A 24,201-nucleotide genomic window follows, 5' to 3' on the forward strand; every position below is an offset into this window, starting at 1 on the left:
TTATTATTACTATTATTTACTAGTGAAAATTGGCTGAAAAGACTTCTAACTTCCAGAAGCCTGATCATAACATAATCTGGATTATATTAACACAATATCCAAGGCTGTCAACTCAGTTCTTTGTTTATGAGGTTTGAGATGGACTGGTTGAGCTTAATAAAACAAACTTTCACACAGCATTACTGCAAGGCCACTTTGGACAGACTCTAGCTGTTGATTGACATAGAGATAGACAGATAGATAGACAGATAGATAGATAGATAGATAGATAGATAGATAGATAGATAGACATACACCATTTACAATAAAGCATTACTGTGACACAGGATGATATGATATTTAGGAGATGTGTCTTTGGCTTTCATATTACATAATGTTTTTAATGGGGTGTAATAGTCTGTGGATTTTGCCATTTAATATGCCACAGCAGATCTGTTTCGAAGAAATCCCATGAAGTCACAAGCAGAGATTTGAATAGATTCCATTCTCCCTGCTCTGATTCCTGACAGATGTGTCTCCTCTCTGCTGTGTCTTGTTGAGACGTGGTAACAAGTGCACTGCTAAACTGCACTGACAACCGCCTATAAGCATGAAGCCAGCTTACTGACCTTTTCACTATAAATCTTTGTAACAATCAGATTTTTGCTCTTGCTGTACATATATCTATATATGTGTGAAACAATCTGGATCTGGAGAAAGAGTGTATTTTTTTCTACCCCTGCATTATTGCTTACATTCTCCCACATTATGTTTGCATTTTTGACGTTTTTTGATGACAGACAGGACAGATTATTCTCAAAGTCTTGTACCAAGAGCCAGTGGGTAAAATACCTCTTGGTTAGCTAGTGGCTAAGTCCTGCTGGATGAGAAAACAGACCTCAAATGAATTTTCTTAAGGCTATGCTTTATAAAATGTGTTTTAAATTGAGAAGGATTTTCTTTACTATGGTGTCAGTCATGGTCACAGGTGCTGTTGTCATATTCTGAATTTTATCATTAGACAAGGATTCAGCATTATTTTTACACAATAATGTCCATTCAGATGATCTGTAAAATCTGAGTGAATGATTTCCATAAACTAAAAAACAAACAAACAAACAAACAAACAATTAAATTAACAAAGAAACAAAACAGAAAATCGGTGTTCTATATTTTGATTCAATACTGATCCCAGTTCAGCCATACTGGTAAAACACATACACAATGATGGGGAAGGAAGCACAATTTTGTAACAAACCTTGCCATACTGTTACACAGAACATCCAATTTGAGGAGCAGGAATTTCGGCAGGAGTCCGGTTTTAAAAGATCAACATAATTAAAGATGGGAGAAAGGGACAGTCTGATTAGGGTCAATTCTCAACGTATAAATAAAGTTGCAGTATCCCACAATCCTGTACCATTTCACATTCAAATTAAGACCCCAACTGTTCACTCAGTATGCACCTGTGCCAAGTAAGCCTAAGAAAAAGGAGAGGGTTCATTTCATACAGTGAGAAAGTAGCATCTGCAAATGCGGATGTTCTTATAGCATTTACCACACAAAGGTGAATAACTAGATTATAAATGTGTGTTTGTGTGCATGTGTGTTTCTATAAAAAATACAAATACACAGCAAGCTCTGCACTGTAGAAAACACAGTTAACCATTTTATGATCAGTTTTACATTTCTTCACTCATTAAGTTAGAAATTAATATCAGTTAGTCAATTATTTCAGCCTCATACATAGCATGGTGCCAAAAGAAAGAAAGAAGGAAAGAAAGAACGAGAGAGAGAGAAAATTGTACGCATGCAACCTATCCAAAAGAACATGTTTTGTTGCAATTGTAGTGAATATATGTTTTCATCAGTTTTTTATATTCAAGTCAGTTTTGTCCATCACTCAGAGAGCACATAATAAAGAAGACCATGTGAACAGAGGACCTCCATTTTGGCCTTCAGTCATAACTATTTCAGTCAGGATAGTAGTAATATTTGATATTTAAATCAATTCAATAAATGAATCACCTTCTTTGCCTTGACAGATGCAGTCTATTGTTTCACTGCAGTGAGGCAGAGGAACAACAAGTAAAACTTTTGTCTATGTGAGATTCACAGTGGCAGATAACCCTACTCCTTTTGTGTTTTACAATACTGCTCACAGAGATTTAAAGCATAGTATTATGCAATTTGTTTATATAATGTCAACATATATTTAAGAAAGATACTTTCATCCATTCATTAATTTTTCAATAAAGCCTGAGTCCTTATCAGTGTCACAAAACAGCAGAGACTTTTTATAAGTATAAATTGTTTATTTATTCCAATTTATACTTTTAATTATTTTTTTCCTTTAAGGTGAAGTGGCCTCCGAGGCCAACATTGCTGCATTATACTTGGAGCCTGTGTGAGTCATGTCAATTCAATGAGATGAGTTAAGGAAAGCAGAGAGCATTAAAATCCCAATTCGGACAGGATGTAATCCATGAGGGAAAAGATATTGTACATTCAGAGGAAGCAGAAGTAATGCTGAAGAAATCAGATTAAAATCATATACCCATGCAGCTGTAACAAGATGGAGGTAGCCTCCACACAAGAGAATACCATTTTCAGCTCTTCTTAGTATCATGTTGTTTCTTCCACCTTTGTTGCTATCCGGGTGGCAAAACTTAAAATATTCTACTAGTTTAAAATAATCACTAAATTTGCCATTTGAATGCCTAAAACCCCGAAGCAGATATTGACAAAATGCTGCCAGGCAGTTTTTGCCTTCATCTGCTTTTCATAATATGTATTTTCCAGGAAATTATATCAGTTAGTTCTGGGTATCTTCAAGACTTTATAATTATTTAGAAATGGATGGATTATTCCAATGGATGGCACAGTGGCCTTCAAAGACCCTGCAGCCTGGGTTTAAATTGTGCACATGATCACCGTCTGTGTGTTGTTTGCATCTTTTACCCATGTCATTAGGTTCTTCTTTAGGTATTATTATAAAATTGACCCCATCTGTGTGTCTGCATGACCAGGCCCTGCAATGGACTGGCACCTCATTCAGAGCTAATTCCTGTCTTGTACTGGAAGTTGCTGGTAAATAATCCACTTGGCACCGCGGCTGTGAATTTGATTAAGCAGGTTTAAAAATGTATGCCTGTGTCATTTTCAAATGTAGATGGTATGTTCAGTTTTATTTTAAGCCTTGCCTATGTGAGTGTTATAAGTGTGTTCTGGATTCTTCCCATATTCCAGTGTGGCCTATGATGGACTAGTGCAATCATTGTGGGTTTTTCACCTTGCATCTTTTATGCTGTGGCCCCAACAACACTGTTTGAAATTAGCATGTGTAGAAAATTAATACATGAGTTATTGCCAAGTAAACCATATTAAAATCTGTAGTTTTACACTAGGTTTTTAATGTCCAAAGTGTCGTTGGTTTATATATGTAGGTACAAGGTATGAGAGGGCTTCTACTCACCTGATGAGGGGGTAATGGGTGTGATTGGAGTGGCGATCAGCCCATTGGCATTTAATGCAGCCATCTGCTGCATCTGCACTGCTGCCATGGTGGCCATGGGGTTGAGGTAGGCATTTTGAGCTGCAACCAGGGCTGCCTGCTGCTGCATCAACTATTGGGGGATGAAAATATAGAAACTTTATTAATGACAGGTATTAACTTGTTCAGAGATATGTATTTTTATCATTGAATATTGTACCATAAGTCTTTAAAAATCAAAATATACTTCATGAACAATTATAATGGCATGGTAATTTATATAAAGCACTGCTGATTTAACACCTGCAAAACTGAAAATCTGGCTGTAGCAGACAAATTGCCTCCTTGAACTGTAAATTCTGCTTAGAAATGTAAAGTAAGGAGATTTACACCATCAAATCAACTGCAATGTTCTTTTTTTTACCAATTACACAGTAATATAAATGCATTTGAATAAGTGTTTATGTAAATAAGCTTACTATTAAGAGAAGCAGTTATAAATTTTTGCAATTGGAATGATATTTTAAAAAGTAGTTAATAAACAATGAATATTTTGACACTGAAGGCACCGTTCACTTTGCATAGCTTCTTTCTTCTTTTATGCAGAGTCTAATAATGTATTCGTTTATGACAATGTCTAATAATTGGAGACTTAAACCCAGCTGGGCATATCAAAATATTATTGGTTAAACTCTAAATGAGAGAACAACATTTTTTATCCTAGTTTTAAAACGCTGTATGCTTTGCTGTTGTAGAAGTACTGCATCACAAATGACAATTATGAAAAGTATTGCATAACTGTTGAAAATAGCAATATTATTTACAGTAACAGTTCCTAAATTACTTTTTATAAAAGTGACTGCTAAATAAGTAGGACTAAAAGGAAATATTTTTATTAATACAGTATGTCATTTACCATATTTTTGTAATTAAAGTAAATGAGCACAACATTATTTTTTAAAATAATTTTAAGATTCTTCAATGAGAGAAAAAAACATTCAGAATAAATCTCAAGTGATCTGGTTGACAGTTTGTCATCAAGAAGCAGGAAAGTTAGGGCAGAGGAAACATTTCCTTACCGCTTGTGTATAAGCACTGTATGCCCCAAACTGCAAAGTCATAGGGCTAAACATGCCCAGCTGGTTGGCTACCTGCTGCATCCGTCTAAGACCTCTCTCCTTCTCTGTGTCAGCAAATTTCACCACCAAACTAGATGAGGCCCCCTATAGAACAGTTCAATGTAAAGAAGAAAAATTGGATTTACTGATTATATATCATATCAAAGATGATATTTAAAGAGCAGATTTTACAAAAAAAACATTTTCTTTCAGGAAAATATTACTCCCCTATGGAGGCATGGTGAAGCCTCAAAGATCATCCTGAGTTTAAATTCCACACATGAGCACTATCTGCATGTAGTTTGACTGTGTGTGTGTGTGTGTGTCTTTTTTTTTTTTTGGTTCTTTAGGTTTTCATCTACACTCAAAGATTAAGGTTAATTAGCAAATCTAAAGTATTCCTGTAATGTGTGTGTGTGAGTAGCTCATGCTATGAACAGGCACTTCATCCAGGGCTAGTTCCTACCTTGCAAATGACACTGCAGAGACTAGTACCAGTGCTGTGTTACCAGGATTTAGTAGGTTTGAAAAGTTATGTTGTATAATATTATTGCATCTACAAAATGAGGTTAATGCTCAAATTGTCATTTAATGTAAAATAAGGAAACATTTGGAAAGAAAACACCACTTAGCCCAGATAGCTTGCCTGTTCCTAGTCACCTTAGGCCAATTTAGAGTTGTCAATACTGTCTTTGGGAGAACCCATGCATTCTCCACAGACAGTGGCCTACCAGGGGTTTTATACCACAACAGGAACTGTGAGCAAGTGCCACTCATAACTCTAACATCCTGCTTCCTTAACAAAGGTAAAGGAATATTTAATATTTGAAAAACAATGAAAGGTTTTAACAGCTGTAGGAAGTTCAAGAACCAGTCAATTTTCAACATTTACAGTATATGATACCTTTGATGATTATGTCATTCATTAAGAGTCCTCCTAGAAGATGATGAGAACTTTATGAAATAAAATACTGTTTCAGAACGATTGGTTAATTGTCAGGGTTCCTTCCAGTATAAGCATATTTACTACTACGATTGTGTTGCATTAACTGAAAACTCATGTAGTCCATTACGGTGGCTTACATTTCTCAAGAAACAATGTCTGTCATGAATTTAAAAAATGTTGAATGTAGAAAAAAATCAGTTGAAGAATTTCACATGTACAATTCCACATGATGTGATGCAGTACTAAGTAGGCCTGTGTAAAGGTGGTAGCTGCTGTAGAAGTGCATAAACAGCACAACCAAATAATACAGTTAGTAGAACCGTGTATGTTTTTTTAAACTATTCAAACATTCACTGGTTATTTATGAAGTTGTCTTCATAATTCATTTTCCAACCATTTCAGGGTTGTAGGAAGAAACCAATCATAGATGGGGATGCCAGTCCATCACGTATGTTTCTAAATTTGATATCTGAAATTATTTTTTCAGGAAAAGTAAACGTTTAAACCAATACAAGTGTAAAATTACTATTGCTGACAAAATAAATGTTCAATGTAATTGTCATGCCTGTGTAAAACTTTTGTAATGAGTGAATATATAAACTAAAGTAAGTTAAAACATACTAACATTAGGATCACACTGAAATTCATTTTAATGAATCTAACACGAATGTCTTTGTAGTATAGGACTGATTTAATTGTAAAACTAGCTGTGCTACCCATCTAAGACAGGACGAAATCTAAGTAATCAACATAGACCTTGACTATTGCAGTCTTAAATCTATTGGAATGTATTTGGTAATGCATGTAGCAATAAAATATGGTGTATTAGTAATTCTAACAGATGGTACATCAAAAACATTTGTAGTAATAAAATGCACTGTCTACTGAAATGACAAATGCAATACCTATGTCTCTGTTATGTGCCATTTGGTATGATATTTATAAATGCAGGGCTGATGTTTGCAATGTACCATCTGATGGAATGACAGAAACATAGCACAGACACACAGACACTAATCTTTTTATTAAGGTGGACAATGAGCAAATCATGCCATGTTTCACTCCTCTTAGACGGGGGCTGTGTTTTGCCTTGTAGAAGCCAATCACATCATCCAAGTGGCATTGGATGTACACTGTAGGCATTTGTCAATATCATTTTTAACAGGCACCAAGTTATTCTTGCCTCTGATCTGTTTCTGGTGTGCAAACCAAATGAGCACTATCTGTAGCATGAAGCAAGCAAGATTTTCATTTGTGCAACAATAATATTTATGTCTTTATCAGAGGACAGCCTTGAAAACCCATCATTTCTACCTTATACCTTTAACTGCCAAAGACAACAAAATCATTTATTTATTCTGCATCATTCCATTATAGTATAGTGAAGGTACACATTAAGAAGCTGGCAGCTGACTTTGGATGTGCATTCACTTGATTACAGAGTAGATTGACATATGCAATAAAATGATAAAAAAAGCAGAAGCATATTTGAGTTGTTGCACTCTTTCTTTTTACTATTTTTAATATATGTGGTGATTTATACCAGCCATGGTTGTTGAAAACAAACACATTTTCATATATGGACATCAGAAAAACAAGGTACTGATTCTGCTCCTAAACATGGATAAATATAGAATGACAAAGGATCAGTGTGGATCCACCTTAATAGTGGGCAGTTACAAAACCAGCAATCCCCTGCATCAACACACAATTATATATTGCAATTAACTGTGATCTTTCCCTACAAGTGTCTGTCCACGTTGATGTAATCTTAAATCAATGAGTAGTATATACATTTCCCATCAAGTGTATCAAACACCAGATGTGGGGAGACAAGTGGTTATGCGTTATCTGCTCTGTTACTTTGGATTGTACATGACAATGGCAAAAGCAATAAAGTGCTTCAAAGAATGGAAGTATGTAAAATAATTATAGTGGCACATTTTTGGGTTAGATGCAAGAGGGCAAATCTCACCAGCCCCGACACTCTTCTCAAATTCCTACTGTCTACGCATTTTATTTTCTCTTACTACTGTAGATGAGATGAAGTAAATCGTATGGGATTTTGTATCAAGGGAACATTTCATGGGATACATCTTTTGACCACAGGAATTTATGTACAGAGTTTATCTCCTCCCTAGGGATACTTTTATTATTTATGCAAACATCAGTACTGATACAAGCTGCTGTCATCATTGACTTAGACTTGGGGTAAAACCATAAAATAAAAATTACCCTCTTGTCAGCCTTTAGTGTGGAAAGATCATTTACCAGAGATTGGAAATCTCTTTGTGTGTAATGATAAATGACAAATGAGGAAATCAGTTGTCTGTGATTCTACTGTATCAGGGTCATGTTTATGCAAACAGGCATGCCAAAACCCCACTTTATAGATCATGATTAAGCCCCTGTCCTATTCCACAAATCTTAGATAAAAATATAGAATACATTTGTGGGCCAAAAACAAGCCATAGAAAAAAAATTATGTTTCCTGAACAAGGGGCTAAACCACAGAAAATCTATATAGTCAGCTTCTAGAAATTTGGTCATTCATTTAAATTAACAACCATGGCAACCTCCAATTTAATAGAAATTAAGTTATGGAGACTTTAACACATGCAAGTTATGGTATTGCTACATTAAATATGCTTTAATTTTAATAGCCAGGTATTCAGTTAATATTACATGAGATAGATATGCAGTTGAGGAATTTAAATTCATAAAAAGGTTAATTAAAAAGGTAACCCAGGGACGAGGGTACACCAAATACTAATTGATGAATATTCACTACAGTATATATTAACTGTGTCTGCTGTTAGTTAGACTTTGAATTGAAAACCTTAAATGAAACCATTGTATTTCTAACATTTCTTTGGTTTAGTGTTTTTTCTTTTTGAGGGTGCATGGTGTCTGATTTATCAATACGTTTATTGTGATTAAGAAATACTGATAAATTATTTTATTGTGTTTTACTCATATATAATGAACATACAAGTATGTATATGTTTCTGTGCTGAAATCATTTTGGTATTAACTAAGTAAATAAAATAAAAGGTTCCTTGAGATTTTTTTTAAGTATTCAAGTAACAAAAATAGTTTTTGCCAGCTGATTTAGCAGAATCCTGCAGTTCAGTTTATTTTTTACTTTCATAGTATCTTATTAATCTTTACTACCTGACATGATGTCAGTTCTAACTGAATAACTGGGACAAGCATCTCTTTGCCCTAATCACCATGACTGTAAAAAACACAAAACATCCACATTTCAGAATCTGTTTTGTTTAGTTTCCAATATTGTTAATGGAAATATGAATAACCTGTTGTTTAGGGAAGGTGATCTAATGGCATTGGCGACTCACAATTTAAGAGTCATTGGTTCAATTCGCAGCAGCAGAATGTTTTATGTTAACTTTGCATATTCGTTACGTAGCTTTTCAAAGGTAGTGTACTGTAGTTTGGTTAGCAGTTAAACATTTTCAGGGTGGTTGTGTCGTTGAGTGTGTTCTATAATGGTTGTACAGCAGCCAATGTACTCTGAAAAGGCTGTAGACCTTCACAAACTTGTATTAAGTGAGACTAGAAAATAAATGAATAGATGGTTTTAAAAATGAGTAGTGACAAACTACCTGCCCAGACAACTGCTGGCTTTCCAACATGGTGCAAAAGCCCATCAGTGAAGTGAGTTTCACTCGGTTTCTTTTTCCTTCACCTTATTTTGTCTCTAGTCTACTCAGCAGACTCTTAGGAGTCTTTAGCACCAAGGAAATTCATCTCCTAGCTCTTTGTCTTACTATTGGCTCAGAGAGCGAGACACCAGGGAAATGCCACAGAGTGAAAGCAAGTGTTTAAATCTACATCTAAAGCTACTTAAAGAACTTGAAACTGCACTGGGAACAAAACTTACCGGTAAAGTGCGACTCCCATGTAGAGAGTTAATGGCAGCTTGTGCTTCTGCATGCGTCTGGAATTTTACAAAAGCACAACCTGCAGACAAAGAGAGAGAGACAGAGAAAGAGAGAGAGACAGAGAGAGGGAAACATATTTACCTGAGAGCAAAGTATCTAAGATATGATAAAATATGAATCATCTAATTATATCTGTGTGCCACTTTTATAAGATACCCAGCATACATTTGCATACACCAATATAACTGACTGGTTCTTAATTTACATTGAATATACTACTGTTACTTCATTCATGTACTTCCTGCTATGTGCAGTTTACTAATACCATCACTACCCTTGAATAAATGTCAAACTGATTTGCACTATTGTGGGTCAGGCAAGCCGGCATTATTCACACAAACAGAAGCTTGTTCATAAATAAATGTAAATTTATAACATTCTAGAATTTCTTGGAATGATATTATCTTCACTTAAATCCTATTTTGTATGATAAACAGATAATTGTAAAGTATATACCATACAGTAGAGTCCAATAGAGTGATACAATAATGTTCAACTATAGATGTGAGATGGACCACATCTGATATTTCATGATTCATACCTTTACTTGTTCCATCAGGTCCTCTTAGCACTGTGCACTCATCAATGCTGCCGAATGGTTCAAACATCTTCCTCACATCTTCATCTGTCTGCTGCTTACCCAGCATGCCTACAAACAATTTCCTGTCTTCTGCAAAATCAGAGTGAAAAAACTCAAAGACTGATAAATTCATTAACGAAGTGAGACAGAATGTAAAACAAACAGAACAGCAGACACATAAACAGAAAGAGTGTCAAGGGAATACGTGGGGATGTCAGCATGCTAACCTTTTTGTGTTATTTCATACTGAAGCACTGAATCAATTCCTTCTAATTCATGCTATAAGATTCTGTATATGAAATATCCAAGAAGTCACCAGTAGCTGATGTGGTAAAGCCCCCAGGGTATAATAAAAGTGGAATTTATGGGGTAACCTTTCTTTGTACTCTTCTCTCTTTTATTGCCATCATGCTAGATCACAGCAAGCTGCAGATCCACCATGAATATTCATCAGTCGCACAAGTGCAGAAATAAGTGTGCTAAATCACAGCAGCCTGCCACTCTGCCATGAATATTCAGCAAAGAGCGCCAGAGTTGGGATTGATGTGCTAAATCACCGAGCACTGAAGCTCTGCTATGAGAGCCCAGTTTCACTATTGAAAAAAGTCACACCACCAAGAATATTATCTCTCCTTTTCATTTTGAGAGCTTATTTCAGTTGTTTTTATGCCCAATGCTTACCACTTCAGAGATAAGCAAATTTCAGTCCAATTTACAAATTGTTAGTTAAACACAGTATTCTTATGGACAACGTCTGTTTATATTGCTATATTTTAGTAATATTAATCTCTATCTTTCTGTAGAACCTTGAACACAAATATGTAACAAGCGCTTCCAGCCAAACATCAAAGAATTTGAATAAACATGGAGCTTTACTAAAAAGTCTCTGCTTTTCCATGAAAAATGTCAGTGTAGATATAATATTGCATATTCAAGAAACTCATATTGGAAATTATAATGTCATAACTACATTATACATTTTTTGATTCTTACATTTCATGCTGCAAACATTCTTCTCAGACCTCATATGTTAAATTTTACATTGGAAATGATTCTTGCTGTCATTTCTTTGTATGCGGTTATCAACTGAAATATTCTGTTTATCAGCGCAGAAACAATAGAGGCATGCAACAATTAAGTGGGATTTATTACAGATGGCTATTTTTTGAGACTTCTGTATAAGTGTATTATTTTATATTCTAAACATTTTGTTGCTGTTGGTACCTGGTACCAAAGACTTTGCCTAATGAGAGTCAGACATTTCCAATACAAGTCTTTTTTTCACACATGGCACCAATGACCCGCTGCAAATGAGAGCATAATTACTAATGAACTTAATTTACATTCCATTAAGAATTATAGACAGCAACAACATTTCACATGGGAAAGTCAATGTGCTAACAACATGATAAAATTTTATGGTGGGTTAAAGTCACTGACACCATTTACATGAGCGTGGCAGATTTTTGATACTTCTACAAAAGGGTTAAATCCTCAACAATGAAACAAGTACCCTCCATTTCTTCACTGTTGCACTGCTGCTCATATGAGACTCATGAGAAAATCAAGATGGCAGTTACTGCTTCTCTAATAATGATTTCTACAGTTACTCTTTATTCATCAAGTTGTATGAATGAGACTAATTCTATGCGCTTCTGCCATGCAGTTTCAGGAAATAATGCACGGGAGCAGAGTGGAACAGAAGGTGCACAGCTTTTTACAGCTTCACTTCAATTCCATTCTTCTTCTCTGTGGAAATTTCACATTCTTACTTTGTTTATATCTATTTTCCAGGCATCAACATTCAAAGATATTCTCATAGGTTCATTGGTGAGTTTAAATTGGCTCAGTGCAGATATTTATGAGTAAATCCCATAAAGCTGGACCCTATCTTGTGCTTGTTCTTGGCAGGGTATATTATAATGGTGGCAATGATGAAGTAACTACACAATAAGGCTACTTGGATGAAAAAGTAAGGCATCATAATGTTTCACTCGACATGGTTATAAAATTGGTAATTCTTTCGCTGTCATATTTTTGCCAGTGGTATCCCATGTGTGTTTAACGTTCTCCATTTCTCACAATATTTACCTGCACACAGTAATCAAACATACATTTTAGACATATAAGTCTATAAACACGCTAGGAGAACACCATTCTTTATCCATCCATCCATTTTCCAACCCGCTGAATCCTAACACAGGGTCACGGGGGTCTGCTGGAGCCAATCCCAGCCAACACAGGGCACAAGGCAGGAACCAATCCCGGGCTGGGTGCCAACCCACCGCAGGACACACACAAACACACCCACACACCAAGCACACACTAAGGCCAATTTAGAATCACCAATCCACCTAACCAGCATGTCTTTGGACTGTGGGAGGAAACCAGAGCGCCCAAAGGAAATCCACACAGACACGGGGAGAACACCATTCTTTATTCAAATGTAAAATATATAAGGTAATATAATTTTTCCAACTTTCATGCACCAGTTTTCATAGTTTTTTTCATCTGTTGGTAAAATTTGTTTGCAGTGTAGTATGTCAGTAAATTATGACCCAAATGAATTTCCTATATTTCACTGAAGGCTACAAAGATTACTTATAAAGTACAAAGTAATATGAATTAAGTAATATAAAATTCTGCATCTAATATAATAAAGGACAAAAAGTTGTAGATTCAAGATGACAACTAACCTCTTATCATAGCTTGTTGTCATCTTTACATGCTCTTGGCAGCAATAAGCTGGTGCTTTATAGCTCAGGAAGTTTGGGCTCCATTCCTCACCTGGCCACACCTTTAAAAACTCTTACATGGAACTGTTTTGAACTTAAGTAAAACAGATTAAGAGAGTCAATGCTAAGCTACTAGAAACTGTGCATTTGTGTTCCCATTCATAAACAAGAGTTCAGTGTCCCTTTTGGAATAAGTCACAGTGCCCAACAAACCTAAATGGATAGAAGAGTGCTTGTCTTCAACAAGAATTACAAAATTTAGAGTTTATGTCTTGTACAGAAAAAGAGTCTGATGATATACTGTATGTACTTTGTAGAGCATGCCGGTTATAGCATCTGATGCACTTCATAGTTTAATACATGGGTCTCAAACTCCGGTCCTGGAGGGCCGCATTGGCCGCATGTTTTCATTCTAACCCTTTTCTTAATTAGTGACCTGTTTTTGCTGCTAATTAACTTCTTTTGAATTAATTTGAATTGACTTGGTCTCGAAGACTCAGAACCCTTATTGTTTCTTTTTCCTTAATTAGCTGCCAAACAATAATGAGCAAAACATGAGCAGCAAAGTGTGTCCATCATACAATGTCTGAAAATAAAGAAAGGAATGGTGATCTGCTCAGGTCCATAAAACATTTAATAGTGCTCTTAGAAAAGAGGAAATGCAAAATTTTGGAAATATAGGATATTGCACAAAGAGAGCAGCAACAAGCCTTGGAATTACAGAACGGGTTTAATTAACAGCAAGAATCAACACCTAATTAAGCAACTGGTTAGAGCAAAATTGATTGGAGTTACAGGCCCTGACTTAATTGGTCTTCTGTTGAGTCACTCTCTTTACATTTCATTTCTCTTTGGGTGCCTTTTAAGGAAAGGAAATGAAGCAATTCAGAGGAACAAATCTTAAAAACAAGTTGATTAAAATGAAAGGAAAATAAGTTAATTAGCAGTGAAAACTGGTCACCAATTAAGAAAAAGGTTAGAATGAAAACCTGCAGCCACTGCGGTCCTCCAGGACTGGAGTTTGAGACCACTGGTTTAATATGATGCATCATTTAATAAGGAGAGACAAAGTAGCTGTGATTAGAAATGTATAATGCCTGGCAGGAGTAAACACTGCACATAGTCTTAATTTATAATTGTAATGTTTGTTCTCCTGGTTGTCTTGTGTTTTCTTGGGGATCACTTGTTAGCATCTCAGACACTGACCTTTGCAATTATAACTCTAATTTGAGTCATCTTCACTTCAATTATGGATTCATACAGTACAGGCCAAAAGTTTGGACACACCTCCTCATTCAATGTGTTTTCTTTATTTTCATGACCATTTACATTGGTAGATTCTCACTGAAGGCATCAAAACTATGAATGAACACATGTGGAGTTATGTACTTAACAAAAAAAGGTGAAATAACTGAAAACATGTTTTATATTCTAGTTTCTTCAAAATAGCCACCCTTTGCTCTGATTACTGCTTTGCACACTCTTGGCATTCTCTCGATGAGCTTCAACAGGTAGTCACCTGAAATGGTTTTCACTTCACAGGTGTGCCTTATCAGGGTTATTTAGTGGAATTTCTTGCTTTATCAATGGGGTTGGGACCAGCAGTTGTGTTGTGCAGAAGTCAGGTTAGTTGGACGATCATTTATTTTTCAACAGGACAATGACCCCAAACACACCTCCAGGCTGTGTAAGGGCTATTTGTCCAAAAAGGAGAGTGATGAGGTGCTGTAAATGGTCATGAAAATAAAGAAAACACATTGAATGAGGAGGTGTGTCCAAACTTTAGGCCTGTACTGTACATTTCTACTTCTAACTTTTTTCAATGTTACAATGCAGTACAGTAAAGAATGTGAATTTTTTAATTTCACCAGTATTTCAAGTTTCCTGTTATGTGTGCATAGTACAATTATAATTCTTACTTGCATATCTCCCTCAGACTAGTGACAGTGATTCAGTACCAACACCAGAATATAAATACAATGAATGCAAAATCATATAGAAGGAGAAAAGACACTTTGCAAGATTGCTGAGATCTTTAATCTTTAATAATACTGTTTGCCTTTTAAAAGGTAACATTCATTTTATATGTCCTGCATTAAAGGACTTCACCAACATCAATTTTTTGTACTCGTGAACTGAATAGAATTAGCACCAGGAAGTTGTGCAGCTAGTGATTAAAGAGGACTCCAATGTGGACCTACAGAGTACAAGCTGGTGAGCCTAGATGGATATGTGGGGTTTTTCTCAGAGGTCTAGTGATGTAAAGGCATTGGTGAGCCTTCATGATTGTAGCCTAGATGTATTGTTACTACTTTAAGTCATCAGTATGTTTATATGTCCAAGATATTTAAAACAGCTGACCTTCTTAACATCATCCCTTATGATGAAGATGGCAGTGGGGTCTGCTTTATGTCACACAGTCATAAGTAAACAATGAGTACAGCAGGGGGATCAGCACAGTGTCGTGTGGGGTACTTGTGTTGAAAATCAGCAAGCCAGATTTGATGCTGCCAATCTGCACTTGCTGGTTGCTACTATGTTTCTGATAGCCAGCATTTACTAAGAAATTCTAGGCAAGTTAGTGTAATTAAATTAAACAAAGTAAAAAGGAAACCTGTTACTTTCTTGCTAGAAACAATAAGTGGATGACACCTAGAAACACCATGAATGTTTAAGATATTCACACAGGGTGTTCAGATGGGCATACACCAAAATGAAAATAGGTAGAATATTTCTAGGACTTAAAAATAGCAGCCATTGTGTGAAAATAATTGAATAAGTATTTGAGAACCTTACACTCAGGTTTCATACCAGTTAACAATAAAGTAGTAAATAATCAAGGGAATAATGTCTTAGTGTTTAAATGCCTTTTTTGTACTTGAAAATGATTAATGAAATGAGAATGAGAAAATATATTAAAGATAACAACTTGTCTGTGGTGTTATGGAGCCTGCCTGACACCTAGCTCACACTTTATCTTCAACTTCATTACAAAGCCTCATCCAACCAAGAGAGACTGTATTCTTTTCCAAATTTAGATAAAATGTCATTGTTGTAATTATATAAATTACATTAATATCGTTAATGAATCGGGATTCAGGACATTCAGGGCAGGATAATCCCCCAAAACTACCTGTTATTTTTCCAACGCATCAAAACTTCTCCAAAATAGACTTTCTTTTATGTTCAACTGAGTTGCCTTCTTTTTCAAAAACTCTTTAATCATCTCAAGCAGTTGAAATGTTGATTGGGGTTGTCAAAGCTTTTTTTAAACGGAAAGTCAAATCTCAATTATCATTTCGAAAAATTGATTTGTTATTCACAAAAGTCATATTCCTTGAAAGTACAAATGTACGTATATCCTCTGAGAATTCACAGTTGCCACTTAAACTCAGTTTCTCTAAGCTCTTTTTTGAAATGAGATTGCAAATTCATTTTTTTCCTGTGAACACAAATATGTCAGAAGCACAGAGATAAGTTACCAGTAAAATTAGTAAAGCAATAAGACACTTTAAGTGTTATATTGTTGTTATACTTAATGTGCTTTGTGCTGACTATTCAGTTGCTGTATATAGAGTGCCTCGCAGTTAGGGTTCGCTTCCTGGGTCCTCCCTGCATGGAGTTTGCATGTTCTCCCCGTGTCTGCGTGGGTTTCCTCCGGGCGCTCCGGTTTCCTCCCACAATCCAAAGACATGCAGGTTAGGTGGATTGGCGATTCTAAATTGGCCCTGGTGTGTGGGTGTGTTTGTGTGTGTCCTGCAGTGGATTGGCACCCTGCCCAGGATTGGTCCCTGCCTTGTGCCCTGTGTTGGCTGGGATTGGCTCCAGCAGACCCCCGTGACCCTGTGTTCGGATTCAGCGGGTTGGATAATGGATGGATGTATATAGAGACCTATATACTGCAGTTCGTTACACTCTTTAATTATACTTACAATATAATTTCTGTTCTTGACCAATATTGGAAGCCTGATAAGTTCAATGATGCAAACTGTTATCATTACATTTAAACCCGGTTTTTGTTTATTTATTTATATGATATTTAAACCACTTTCACTTCATTCTCATGAGTATTTCTTTCCCAAAATGAGATTTACAATAATGCTGCAAGTGACATCATTGTTTGCGTGACTATTTAAGATGCACTTGCAAGATTCTTGTTTATCCGAGAATAATTAAACTGAACAACAAATCTATACACCAACACTTGGTATTAGCTAGGGGCAATTTTCTGAGCTAGTTAAAAACATCATTTTGGTATTATTTCAATGTTGATTCTTGTTTAACGTGATTTTGATGATCGGCTTAGATTTAGACTTTCTGGTTTTTCTGACTTCTTCCTGCTTAAAAACTGCTTATTTGCCTATCCCCATATCCCCTTTGCATAATCCATTTCCTGGTCTGTGCTCTTTTATTTTCAAAAACTGTGAGCCTCTTGCCACCTGCAAACTCCCAACATGATTCTCTGCCTGTCTCTAGCTCATTTCTAGAACTATGTGCTTATATACGTGTATACATATAAACATAGTGTATATAAAAGGTTAATTTAAATGTTTTGAAAATACACCAGACATTCTGTATCTGACTATTAATTTCCCTGCTCATATACTATTCTTAACCCTCAGCATTCCAAAAACTTCTGAAAGATATGTGGCAGTAATTTTTTTAAATACTCAGGGTAGCATCCATAGGTATCTTCACCTGTTTATCAGATTAAAATTTCCATGTTTACTATTTTTGAAATGCTTTCTTCACTGGAATAATTTTGCTCTGCTTATTGTCCTAGTTCCATATGCTTGATACAACATTTCAAAAGTCATTTGATTGCTTTCCTCAGGCTCAAGACGCAATCTCATATCTTTGCTGCATGGTTGAAGAAACATTACTTGAACCTGACACTGCAGAACAGGGTTAAAATTATTGGTTGTGACAAATCAAGGACTAAACAGAAACTAGTCCTGCACCTAGTGTACAGTTACATAACCTTGACTTCAACACTACACAGTGAATGATGGCCCAAACATTCCTTTAATTGACCAGAAAGGACAACAATTTTAAATGAAGGTGGGTCACTGGTGGTTGCCTGTGCTCTTGCTGCCAATTGTTTGGCTTTGTACCTGGAAAGTTACCTTAATCTTACAAAATAAAGAGAAAAACACAAGGATTTCAAATAGTAGGCATGTAGTAGGGAAATACTTCCCTGGTACATGACAATCCATAGGCTTCCTGGTTATTTTTCCAAAACAGTTTTGGACTATGTGCTAGTATGCTTACTTTGCATTTTTCTTTTAAATGCACAGCAATATATATATATATATATATATATATATATATATATATATATATATATATATATATATATATATATATATATATATATATATATATATATATATATATATATATATATATATATATATATATAGCTCAATCCTTAAAATGTATTAATTCCTAATGATATTTCTGGAAAGCTGCTGTTGTCTGAAATGATGCATTTTCAACTGCAAAAGTTTCAAGCGCTCACTTAACTGCTCATAATGCAGACATCTTCGAACCTTACACTGAACACAACCAAGGGCCCTGAAAACACAGCCAAATTTACAAGTGAGACTTAGGAGACATCCACAATAAATACTATACTTTACAAAACCTACTATATTACTTACAATATACAGTAATTATAAAAATACCAGGGTGGCACGGTGGCGCAGTGGTAGCGCTGCTGCCTCGCAGTTAGAAGTCCCGGGTTTCCTCTGGGCGCTCTGGTTTCCTCTCACAGTCCAAAGACATGCAGGTTAGGTGGATTGGCGATTCTAAATTAGCCCTAATGTGTGTTTGTGTGTGTCCTGTGGTGGGTTGGCACCCTGCCCGGGATTGGTTCCTGCCTTGTACCCTGTGTTGGCTGGGATTGGCTCCAGCAGACCCCTGTGACCCTGTGTTCAGATTCTGCGGGTTGGACAATGGATGGATGGATAAAAATACCAGCTGGGCAAAAAAATCCAATTTTAGGCCCTTTAAGTAGACACATATTAGAGGTTTTTAATTACATTATGTTCTACAATAGACTTACATAAAGTTTACGATTGAGCTTTTTTAAAGTATGTAACCTTCGCCTTTATCATATATTTAAGATACCAGCTGCCATTTCTGAACTGTATTCAGACAAGTAAACCCTTTCAAAAAGCAACAAGATTGATTATAAGAAACTATACATCTCAAGGAAAATAGGTGTGCGAATGGATAAGTGTGATCTGAAGGGTCGGTACACAAACGTTTTTGCCAATCCAAAATGTATCAAAAGTTTTCTATTTAATATCTGAGTAAATTCTTTACTAATGAATAAGAAACGTAATACATATTTTTATAAAAAAAATAAAGTTCATAATTTTACAAAACTCATTTTGAATATGCTGCATAATTTGTAAATCATTAAAAAACATTTTATGTAACCCTTTACCAAAAATATGAACTATACTAAATTAATTTTAACCTTTTGCGTTATTTTCAAAATGACCACTGAAAATGTGTTGAAAATCCATCGGTCACTTCCTGAACCTGCGTAATCCAGTTTAGGGCTGCAGAGCACCAGAGGAGGCAATGCCAGCACAATACAGTGCAAGGCAGGAACCAAACCTGGACAGGACGGCAGTCAGTCACAAGTTACACTCACACATGCACCTGCATGAAGTCAAATCAGTCTAATTTAGATTTGAAAAGCATCCTAATCTGCACGTCCTTCAGACATAAGAGGGTAATCAGAATACACACATGACATGGCATGGTTTTGAATCCAGTCTCCTGAAGTCATGAGGATGTAAGTCTAATCACTGTACTAATATGCCACCTGTTAGTACATTTTTAGCAATAATTAAGAAAGGTGTATTATATTTTCTTTAATAAATATATCATTTTCGATTATAATCTTTTTAGTGTAATCAAAAGCTATGATTTGAAATTACATTTGGGGACAGTTATCATCGATAAATCAATTGAGAGCCTTGAACATATTCATTTTTTAATACAAAGCACAAGCTTCCTTCTCATGTTGTTCATACATTTGACCACTAGAGGGGGCACACGTTCTTTCAGTGCTTCTCTTCAGAAGAACAAAGCCAAGTGTGATACTCTTTTTATCCTTGGAGATACCCATTTTAGACACCCTACAGCAAGAGGTGGAGAAATGTCAGCTGTATACTTTGAAGTTAGCCCTTGCTGTTTACCACATCTGATGCCATTTCGTGCTTTATAAATGCGTGTAATGCAATGATTTTTAAGTGAGGGAGAGTGTGAAACTGTGGCCTTGCCACCTAAACATACATCATCAATAACAAAATGATGAATATTAACAAATTATTACCAATTTAAATGTTTTATGTAATTTAGGGTAGATAGAAATTTGACTGTTGAGCTAAGCGCATTGTGCATGTTTTAGTGGCTGTAGATCAAACTGTTTTCTTGAGAATTACTGAAGTTTCAGATTTAGACTACAATTAAGACTCAGTCTCTCTGTAATTCAAAATACGTTACCAAAAGTTATCATGAGAGCTGTGAGATCTACTGAAAGCTGTACTTAAAAAAAAAAAAACAGTAAAAACACGGATTAGCCTGTAAGGCACCACACATACTATACACACACTGTTTAAGCAAGAGCTTTATATATCACCATCTGCTATCAAGGTTGTTACTGGCATAATTGACTAGTTATGTCAAAACCAATGGCATTAAGCAACAGACCATTTTGTATCCATTTCATATCTGAACTTGCTTTTTCCATTACAGGGTCAAGTGCAGTTAGAGTCTGTTCTGCCCACATCAGGTGCAAGGAAAGAGCAAATACATGATGAGACGCAAGTCTGTCGAAGATTAAGTACATGCAGACAGCCACATTTACTCCTGGGCCAATTCGGACCCATCAAATAAATCACCACATGCATTCTTTGTTGGGGGGGCTAGAAAACGAGGAGAAAATTTACAATGACATAGGGATTACATGTAAATTCCACATATATTAGATAAAACCAGCAACTAAATTTGATTCTTTAAAATCATTGGGTTTTAATCAGTGTGCTGTCAATATGACACTAAGTCATTATTCATTCATTCATTTATTTATTCACCTATTCAATCAGTCAGTCAATCATTTGCCAAACCGCTATATCCTAACACAGGGTCACAGGGGTCTACTGGAGCCAATCCCAGCCAACACAGGGCGCAAGGCAGGAACAAACCCTTGGCAGGGTGCCAGCCCACTGCAGGACACACACACACCCACACCCCAAGCACACACTAGGGACAATTTAGAATCGCTAATGCACCTAACCTGCATGTCTTTGGACTGTGGGAGAAAACCCACGCAGACGTGGGGAGAACATGCAAACTCCACGCAGGGAGGACCCGGGAAGCAAACCTGGGTCTCCTTACTGCGAGGCAGTAGCGATACCACTGCGCCACCATGCCACCCATTCACCTGTTCATTATGCAAAAAAATGCTTATTTCAACAGATGATCACATGGGGGCCACAGGCTATTGTAGCAACATCATCTGCAAGTCATGGAAACAAACCTGGAAGGGGTGCCATTCCATTGCAAGACATACTTACTACACACATACCAAGTCAATTTCAATATACAGGTTTTGGTTGCAAGTTAATGCACCTCACCATCTTGCAATCTGAAATGACAAAAACTCAATGTATTGCCACACCAGAAAATTACATTGGGTCTAGATGATAGTCAATGGTATTAGTGCAACACATATGGTCGCACTGACACATGGACGTTACATTGGGTATTCCATTCTATTCAAAGTTCCATTCACCAAAGTGGTGCCCTAGCACACTGAGCTAAAGGAACACTTCTCCAGCTTTTAGGGAATAGATTAATAACCTATACATCTGATTTTTAGGTTGGGGTTGCCAAAAGAGCAATATATGGCTTTGTATCCTGTGCAAATAAACACTGACATGAATTAATGATCATTAGCTTCACCGCAAACCTGCTCAGGATAAAGCAGGTTTAGAAGATGGATAGTGGGATTATAATAATACATTCTACTTATGATTAAATATTATGATACCAGCTTCCTGTTATTTAACTATTCAATCAATCAATCAATCAATATTTTATATAGGTTCTTTAATGGTTTCATCACAAGCAAGCACGATTAAAATATTAGGTCACATACACAATGTAAGCAGTATACTAAAATCAAAATCAGAAGATCACAGACCTGATTAAAAACTTAATTGGGTGGGCAATTGGTATTTAAGTCACTCCAATAAACCTCACATTTATTGGTGTTTCAAAGAAACCATGTAATAAAAAGGCTTCATCCAGCCATTTTACAGTGCAATACAAAATTACACTTTTTTATTTGGGCAAACCACACTTTGGCTGTTGTTTTTCAGTAATTTGTTTTGTGTCTGGAGATTTCCACATTTCTTAAATAATATACCCATCCATCACTTTTCAGGAACGGCCGGTCTAGATGATGAGGTGAGTAGTGGTCTATATTTTGTAATCAATTTATTGACATGCAGGATATACAAACCTTTTCTTGTACATAAAAAAAGTATGTGGCAAGATAGCTGTACTGCAAACCTGAAAAGCTATTTAAATATCCTTCACTTCTGGTGCCATTAAAAATTAAAGCTCAAATGCCTTGGGAAATTAACATCCTGGCTGTAATTAAGACATCACAAACACAGTAGAGAAGGTGATCCCCATGAAGATGAAAGCTTTATTAGGCATGTTAAGAGTGTCTTACCTCCTCGACTTTCACTGTCTGCTGGCTTCACCTGAATGGGCCGGTTCATCTAGAAATGAAAGAAAATTCGTCTTAGTGAGAAGCAAAATAAAACGAGTGTTTAGATTTCAATTTACTGCTTTCTATGAAAGAATTATGTCTAAGCATTGACAGTATTCACCGCATACATTGGCAAACTAATCTAGTCTAAAGTATACAATAAACATGTCAAAACTTACATTATCAAGCATAAAACATGGACAATTGTTTCAAAAATCTCCCATACAAACCTGATATTTATTTGGAGCTCTTACACAATGTCAACACACTCTGTAAAAAAGAACAGACAGCTGGAGGCTTTAACCCAGGTTATGACCTCTCGGAAAGTAAAGGCCAGTCACTGTCAGACTTATTACTTATAGGGTATACTTATACTTATATTATATATATGTGCTATTTGATAGGCTGCTGCAGCACTTCATTATTACGACATTTATCATCTTCAACAACTACTCAGATACACCATGTTGAATGTATAGTGATCAGGTACATTGCATGGTAATACTGCCCTGGTCAAAAATGACTCATTGTCTCTCACCTGTCCAGCAATATGTGATACGTGGTTTATTCATTAATCTAATAATGGTGTTTCTTTGGTCATGAATATCACACTGAGGCAAGCTGTAGTTATGTTTACTGTGATTTATTGTTGACACAATCAGTAATGTGGTCACTAGAGTTGCTTTAGGTCAGTGTTTACAGCTACTCTGACGGTAAAGCTGTCTTTTAGTTTGTTCTAATTGCCAATATGCTACCTCAGAAAAACATTTGTCATTGTATGCAGTACATGTACATAAACTACTGTATTTAGTAAAAAAAAAAAAGCTATGTGTGACCCCATCATAATTACTGGTAAAGCCCTTTAGGAATGATCAAGCAGTGCATCTGATCTACAAAAAGCATGTTAGAGACAGACACAGGATCAATTTGTTTGTCTTGTCTATTCAGAGACAGCCATATGATTAATTGATTTATCTATTTATCTTTGAAAAGCTAGTTAGGGACAGATAGTCAATCTCTTTATCTATGATAAAAGCTCAATGTGGTATTTCTATTTTCTTTTTATTTTTAAGCGTAATATTAACTTTCACCTTTCCCTTCTTTCCTTCTTATGCATTACAAAATAGCTCTTTTCAAAATAATTTTATATATAAAGGAACCATGTATATGCGAAAAGCAGCTGGATGAATGAATGATGTTAATGTGGTATATTGTTAGAGATTGTCTAGTTTGTTGGGTGTGGTTAGAGCAACACTAGGAATAAAATGGTATTGGAAAGGACACATTTACATTCTAGTGGGCATACATATGATCCACCAAGGGCTTGTAGGCTATCTGTGTAGATTTGTCCAAAAGATCCCCTTGTATAGAGACTAGCAAGAGGGGGTCTGAAACTGAGAGGAACTCATAGAAAAATTGTCAGATGCTACTGAAACTGTTATAGAAAAGTGTTGTGTACAGTGACATGTGATGAACTAGAGCAACTTTTAAGATGGCCGTATGACTGACTTAAATTCATGTCAGGCCATTGAGATGAAGTGACAACATAAATTGGTAGAGAGCACTGCAATCTTTTTGTTACT

At 35.9% G+C, this 24,201-nt stretch overlaps 1 protein-coding gene across 4 annotated transcripts in view; it reads right to left on the bottom strand.

The window, feature by feature from the left end:
• The window catches only part of celf3a (cugbp, Elav-like family member 3a), a 129,195-nt gene that overhangs the window by 20,070 nt on the left and 84,924 nt on the right, over positions 1–24,201 (bottom strand). For 3 of the 4 annotated variants that reach the window (XR_005635430.1, XR_005635431.1, XM_039767448.1), the window contains exons 3-8: positions 22,580–22,628; positions 10,043–10,171; positions 9,441–9,520; positions 4,552–4,695; positions 3,455–3,605; positions 1,238–1,246 (exon numbers count right to left, since the gene is read on the bottom strand). Coding sequence is in view for 2 of the 4 variants with exons in the window: in XM_039767448.1 (XP_039623382.1) it covers positions 1,238–1,246; positions 3,455–3,605; positions 4,552–4,695; positions 9,441–9,520; positions 10,043–10,171; positions 22,580–22,628 (562 nt within the window). In the remaining 2 variants the exon portion in view is untranslated. The remainder of the gene's footprint in view (positions 1–1,237; positions 1,247–3,454; positions 3,606–4,551; positions 4,696–9,440; positions 9,521–10,042; positions 10,172–22,579; positions 22,629–24,201) is intronic. The other variant, XM_039767464.1, reaches the window with a different exon arrangement.

Source organism: Polypterus senegalus, chromosome 1 (assembly GCF_016835505.1).
Source record: "Polypterus senegalus isolate Bchr_013 chromosome 1, ASM1683550v1, whole genome shotgun sequence".
In the NCBI taxonomy this organism is placed as follows: Eukaryota; Metazoa; Chordata; class Cladistia; order Polypteriformes; family Polypteridae; genus Polypterus; species Polypterus senegalus.